This window comes from Primulina tabacum, chromosome 7, assembly GCF_025594145.1.
Source record: "Primulina tabacum isolate GXHZ01 chromosome 7, ASM2559414v2, whole genome shotgun sequence".
Classification (NCBI taxonomy): Eukaryota; Viridiplantae; Streptophyta; class Magnoliopsida; order Lamiales; family Gesneriaceae; genus Primulina; species Primulina tabacum.
This window is the reverse complement of record NC_134556.1, coordinates 33,646,881-33,653,939: the sequence shown is the minus strand read 5'-3', so window position 1 is coordinate 33,653,939 and position 7,059 is coordinate 33,646,881. Positions and strand designations below refer to the sequence as shown.

Genomic DNA, 7,059 nt, shown 5'->3' with positions numbered 1-7,059 from the left:
AAAAATGTATTACAACAATGTCTGTATAAAGACTTATTATATTTTGAATAATGAGAGATTGGAAAACAAATACAAGAGCTGAGAAGCTCCTTATAAACAAAATAGGATAATTAAAGAAATCTAATTTATTTACAAAATACACATTATTAGTTACTTGCATACTATCTAACTACATGGATTTGGATACTCTGTTGTAGCTGAAAACACACCACATGATGTTGTGCAATTTTTACACGAGATGATCAATTTATCATCTGATCATCTCGTGTAAAAAGTGCACAACACAGGTTAGCAGAGGATCCAAATCCCTAGCTAGGTGTGTTGTTCCAGATCTGCTGCTCATGGACGGACCCCAACCGATTTCAAACTCTCAATATCACGAGATCTGTCATAATCCATCAAATTTTGATTATTTATTGAATATTTTTTTAGATGAACTATTGAAACACTGTTGTTATGGGAGAAGGAAAAAGGTAATTAACTCTAAAAATAGATATGGAGAAAGAGTTACGTAAAGATACCGAGTGAAAATCGACTGAGTTGGGCTATCCTGCTGATCCTTGTAATTGTCCTGGATATGCGCAACCTTACGAAGAAACGACCTGTCTATGAATTTCTCGGCCGATCCCAGCACGGCATCGGGGATTTCCACCTCCGGCACGCTCTCCCTCATCTTCTTCGTCACCTGCACCGATGGAGATCGCGTCAGCTGTTGCGTTGCCGTGTGGATTCCGATGCATCCTGCTACACAGACCATCCCAGCCACCATCCATACCGGTGCAAAATCACCACTCTTCGCTATCCTCCAAAACCCGCTGTTGTTACCGGAGGCCCTACCAGCTGCTGTGGCGGATGTGGCCAAATTCCTGTTAGCCGCGGCCTGGAATAGTGGAGCACGGCGCATCCATGGTCTGCATTGTTTCTGCATGCACAAGATTTTAACTAAATATCAAATTTTTAAAGAATTTTATGCATGATTCCGACTAAAATCCTCATCGGACACACCGATCATGGGAAGAAACTTGAAATTTTATAAAATTATACAAAATTTTCTTGTCTGATCAGGGCCAATACATGCATAAAATCAAACAAATTAAATTGAAATTTAAAAAACGGATTAAGCTTAGCATGCATGGGGATCACAAACCATAGCAGTAGTACATGCCATTTGAATCTTCAGAATTAATCTTGGATGAATACAATACGATATAATACTTGGTAAATTGATGAATAATTTTGTGCCAACTTAATTTTTTATAAACGGAAGGCAACGATTAAATAGGAGAGAATCGTGCAACCGCCAACATGAGATCGATCATCGGATAGCCTAAAAGCATGCTTTGAGATACACGTTTCAAGACCATGCAATTCTGAGAATGAAATATTCATGTACGTAAGATCTCTGACCAGTTCTTTTTCAAGGGGCTAATAATTATTAAACACAAATTACTCTGTACACGCGATGTATATGTGTACAGTTTTTTATCATTATCGATGGATTAAAATGAAATTTGACAAATTATGGATGAACTAAATTGATATTTGAATTGTTGAAATAAAAAAAATAAAAATAAAAGTGTGTGTTGAAATTTAAAATAAAAAACAAAAAAACAATAATGTAATATTAATATCATATAAGGGTAAAATTGGAAGAAAAAATTCGTGTCCTTCTTATGTGGTTATTATCATATATCCTCAAATTTAATAAAATAGAATAGATGTAGATTGTTACGACTTGGGAGGCAAAGAAAATAAAGGATAAAAAGCAGTTTGTTTTGTTTATGTCATTTATAATTTAGGTAAAAATTTGTGTGAGACGGTCTCACGGGTCATAGTTTGTGAGATAGATCTCTTATTTGGGTCATCCATGAAAAATTATTACTTTTTATGCTAAAAGTATTACTTTTTATTGTGAATATCGATAGGATTGACCCGTCTCACAGATAAAGATTCGTGAGACCGTATCATACTCTATAATTTATTAAGCACATAACATTGTGTGTTAGGTAAATTTAGTTTTTGGAAAATTAGTTTTTGAAACTTATATAACGGTTATCCAAATAGATTCGTGGAAGAAATTTTTTCATTTTTTTTCTAGTTGTCTTATTTTTTTTTTTTTCATTTTTCTCGTTAAAAATTAGTGTATTTTAGTTGATGTAGGAAGGATATATATCTATATATATTATCAAAATGTCATTATCTGTTTTATTAATTATATTTATTAATAAAATACTTAAATTTTAATATAAGTATATGTAGGTTAGTCGACAGACTCTTTATTTTCCAAATATTAACTTATAAGTTCTGTTGTGAAAAAGTAAAAATTTATGGTAAAAAGTAAAAATCTCAAACTCTCAAAATTTATCAAACTACACACTTTATAATATTTTTCTCTCTACTCAATTGTGATTTTCTTCACAAATGAGAGATCTATTTATAGGAAATCTTTACAAATAATCCAAAAATAAAATATATCATTACCTACATCATCACACACTAATTTTCAATATTTACAACTCTTATTTTCAACATTCAAATATTCAACATTCAAATATTCAATACACACATTTTAAATATTATTTTCCAATACTCCCCCTTGTGATGATGATCATGATACGATGATGTCTTCATTACGTGTTTTTGTACTGCCTCGTTAAAAACCTTACTTGAAAAAACCAATTGGGATAAAAACCATAGTAAGGAAAAAAGAGTGCAGTCACGTAAACTCTCCCTGATGTTGACATGAACAATTCTTCACAAATTTCGTAGATTGCGCATCCCAATATTATATATGTGCTTTCTGAATATTGACGTAGGAAGTGCCTTTGTGAAGAGATCTGATGAGTTTTCACTTGATTGAATGTGACAAACATCAATACATCTATTCTTCTCAAGCTCCTTGGTGAATGCGAAGAACTTAGGAGGAATATGTTTAGTTCTGTCGCTTTTTATGTATCCTTCTTTCATTTGAGCAACACATGCAGCATTATCTTCATATAGTATCACATGCTTCTCATCAGATGATAATCCGCATGAAATTTGGATATGTTGGATCATTGATTTTAACCATACACATTCACGACTTGCTTCATGTAGTGCAATAATCTCGGCATGATTTGATGAAGTTGTTACGAGCGTTTGTTTCTGAGAACGCCAAGATATTGCAGTGCCTCCACGAGTAAATACATATCCAGTTTGGGAATGTGCCTTGTGTGGATCAGATAAGTATCCAGCATCAGCATAACCAATTATACTTGGATTAGCATCTTTTGAATACAAAAGTCCCAAGTCTGTCGTTCCTCGTAGATAACGGAATATATGTTTAATTCCGTTCCAGTGTCTCTTTGTTGGATATGTGCTAAATCTTGCCAACAGATTCACGGCAAAAGATATATCAGGCCTTGTACAATTTGTAAGGTACATAAGGGCACCGATGGTACTTAGATATGGTACTTCTGGGCCAAGAATATCTTCATCATCTTCACATGGACGGAATGGATCCTTTTCTATGTTTAATGATCTAACAACCATTGGAGTACTTAAAGGATTTGCTTTATCCATATTAAAACGTTTAAGGATCTTTTCTGTATAATTTGTCTGGTGAACAAACATTCCACATTCTTTTTGTTCAATTTGTAAACCCAGACAATACTTGGTTTTTCCAAGATCCTTCATTTCAAATTCTTCCTTCAAGTATGACACAACTTCTTGAATTTCTTTATTCGTTCCAATGATGTTTAAATCATCAACATATACAGCAATAATTACGCATCCGGATGTTGTTTTCTTAACGAAAACACAAGGGCATATTGAATTATTTACATATCCCTTTTTCATCAAATGATCACTTAGTCGATTATACCACATTCGACCTGATTGCTTTAACCCATATAATGATCTTTGTAATTTCACAGAATAACATTCCCTGGGTTTTGAACTTTGTGCTTCAGGCATCTTAAATCCTTCAGAGATTTTCATATATATATTACTATCAAGTGATCCATATAAGTAAGCTGTAACAACATCCATAAGACGCATTTCTAAATTTTCAGATACCGCCAAGCTAATCAAATACCGAAACGTAATTGCATCCATCACAGGAGAATACGTTTCTTCATAATCAATTCCAGGCCTTTGAGAAAAACCTTGTGCAACAAGTCGAGCTTTATATCTTACTATTTCATTTTTCTCATTTCGCTTTCGAATAAAAACCCATTTGTATCCAACAGGTTTTACACCTTCAGGTGTAAGGACTATAGGTCCAAAAACATTACGTTTATTTAGCGAATTTAATTCAACCTGGATGGCATCTTTCCATTTTATCCAATCCTGCCGATTTTTACATTCACCAAAAGATTTTGGTTCATGATCTTCGTTATCATTTATGATGTCGATTGCCACATTATAAGAAAATATATCATCAATTTCATCTATATCTTTTCGGTTCCATATTTTTCCAGTATTAATATAATTGATAGAGATTTCATGATTCTCGTCAGTTTGTGGTTCTGACAGAACATTTTCATCATCATGTGTTTCTTCAGGAACACCATTCTCTATTTTGTGATCATCATGTGTTTCTTCAGAAACGTCATTCTTTATTTTGTGATCATCGTGTTTCTCTATGAATTTTCTTTTTCGAGGATTTTTATCCTTGGAACCGACTGGCCTTCCACGCTTCAGGCGTTTAATGACATCATGAGTATCTTCCATTTGTTCTTTGGAATTTCAATTCGAGCAGGGGCATTTGCAGCATGTATATATGATTTAGTTACCCCTTTTGTGTCTGCAAATGTATCTGGTATTTGATTTGCTATTCTTTGCAAGTGTACAATTTGTTGTACATCTTTTTCACATTGTTTTGTTCTTGGATCCAGATGTAACAATGATGATACATACCATGTAATTTCTTTTTCGGTATGTTTCTGTTCTCCCCCTAACATTGGGAAGATTTCCTCATTAAAATGACAATCAGCAAAACGTGCTGTGAACACTTCGCCTGTCTGAGGTTCAATATATCGAATGATTGATGGACTATCATAACCGATATAAATTCCAACCTTTCTTTGAGGTCCCATTTTCTTTCGTTGCGGTGGTGCAATAGGCACATACACCATACATCCAAAAATTCTCAGATGAGAAATGTCTGGTTCTTTACCAAATGCAAGCTGCAATGAGGAGTATTTATGATATGCACTTGGTCTGATGCGAATTAATGAAGCAGCGTGTAAAATTGCATGTCCCCATATAGAAATAGGGAGCTTTGTTTTCATAATCATTGGTCTAGCAATCATTTGCAGACGTTTAATCAATGATTCAGCCAATCCATTCTGTGTATGTACATGAGCAACAGGATGCTCAACAATGATTCCCATAGACATACAATAATCATTGAAAGTTTGGGAAGTAAATTCACCAGCATTATCAAGTCTAATTTTCTTGATTGTATAATCGGGAAATTGATTCCTCAATTTTATTATTTGAGCAAGTAATCTTGCAAATGCAACATTTCGAGTTGATAATAAACATACATGTGACCATCTGCTGGAGGCATCAATCAATACCATAAAGTATCTGAATGGTCCACATGGTGGATGGATTGGTCCACAAATATCACCCTGAATACGTTCAAGAAACATTGGTGATTCAGTTTGGATTTTGACTGGTGATGGTCTTATAATAAGTTTTCCAAGAGAACATGCTTTACATTGAAACTTATTATTCTGAAAGATCTTCTGGTCTTTCAGTGGATGACCATGTGTATTTTCTATAATTCTTCGCATCATTGTTGAACCAGGATGTCCCAATCGATCATGCCAATTGGTTAATATCGAAGAATTATCAACTACCATGTTTGATTCAATGTGACTTATATGTGTATAATGCAATCCAGTAGGGAGCATTGGTAGTTTTTCAATCACATATTTCTTTCCTGATTTATATGTGATAAGACACATATATTTCTCATTCCCTTCATTCATTGTTTGAGTATCATACCCATGGGAATATATATCATTAAAACTCAACAAATTTCTTTTCGATTGTGGTGAATATAAAGCATCATTGATCAAAAATTTTGTACCATTAGGTAACAAAAATTGTGCTTTACCACATCCTTTAATCAAGGCTACAGGACCTGATATTGTATTCACCGTTGTTTTTGTTGGTTTTAGTTCCAAGAAATATCTTTTATCTCGGAGGATAGTGTGCGTTGTACCACTATCGGGTATGCAAACTTCAGCTTTGTTCATAGCATTTTCCATATTTGAACTTCAAAAAAATATGCAATGAAATAAATTACTTGCAATATATATTTAAATATAACACAAATCATAATTATACAATAAAACATTATTCTATGAATACATGAAAAATAGATTATTGTACATTTATATTCTACCATTATATTGTTCATTTTCAGAGAAATCGTTGAGAAAATCTGCAGCATCAATATTGTCCATTTCTATCCCACCAACATATTGATCATTTCCAGAGAAATCATTCATAAAATCACCAGCATCAAAATGAGTTGAATCACTCAAACGGTCACTGCGTTCAGTGAAGTTGGTCTCTTTTTCTTTCCCCTTTAATGATTCTTTATAAAGTTTACAAAGGTGCTCAGGGGCTCGACAAGCTTTGGACCAATGTCCTGGAGTACCACATCTGTAACAAGAAGTTTCATATCTTTTTGAGTGCTTCTCATTAACACTTGTATTCTCATGATGCCTTTTCTGTGGATGGTTTGGGACGTTCTTTTGAGATGAGTTATAAAAATAACTATCTCGATTATTTTCAAAACCACGGCCTTGACCACGACCACGTCCACGTCCACGTCCACGTCCACGATCTCGACCTCGACCAAAACCTTGTCTTTGAATTTGATTTTGGTTTCCAGGTTTAAATTCATTTTTACTTACAGCATTTACTTCTGGAAATGCTGTTGATCCAGTGGGTCGGGACTGATGATTTCTCATTAATAGCTCGTTGTTTTTTTCCGCCACAAGAAGACAGGCGATGAGTTCAGAATATCTCGCGAATCCACGTACTCTATATTGTTGC

The 7,059-nt window shown here is 34.0% G+C and overlaps 1 protein-coding gene across 1 annotated transcript; it reads right to left on the bottom strand.

Moving 5' to 3' along the window:
• Window positions 1-317: 317 nt before the first annotated feature.
• LOC142550888 (uncharacterized) lies at window positions 318-1,303 on the bottom strand. The gene is made up of 3 exons (XM_075659934.1): window positions 1,148-1,303; window positions 522-922; window positions 318-385 (listed from the first exon to the last, which is right to left on the bottom strand). Exons 1-3 carry the CDS (start codon window positions 1,166-1,168, stop codon window positions 340-342), a joined length of 468 nt encoding a protein of 155 aa, XP_075516049.1. The 5' UTR covers window positions 1,169-1,303; the 3' UTR covers window positions 318-339.
• Between the last annotated feature and the right edge of the window lie 5,756 nt (window positions 1,304-7,059).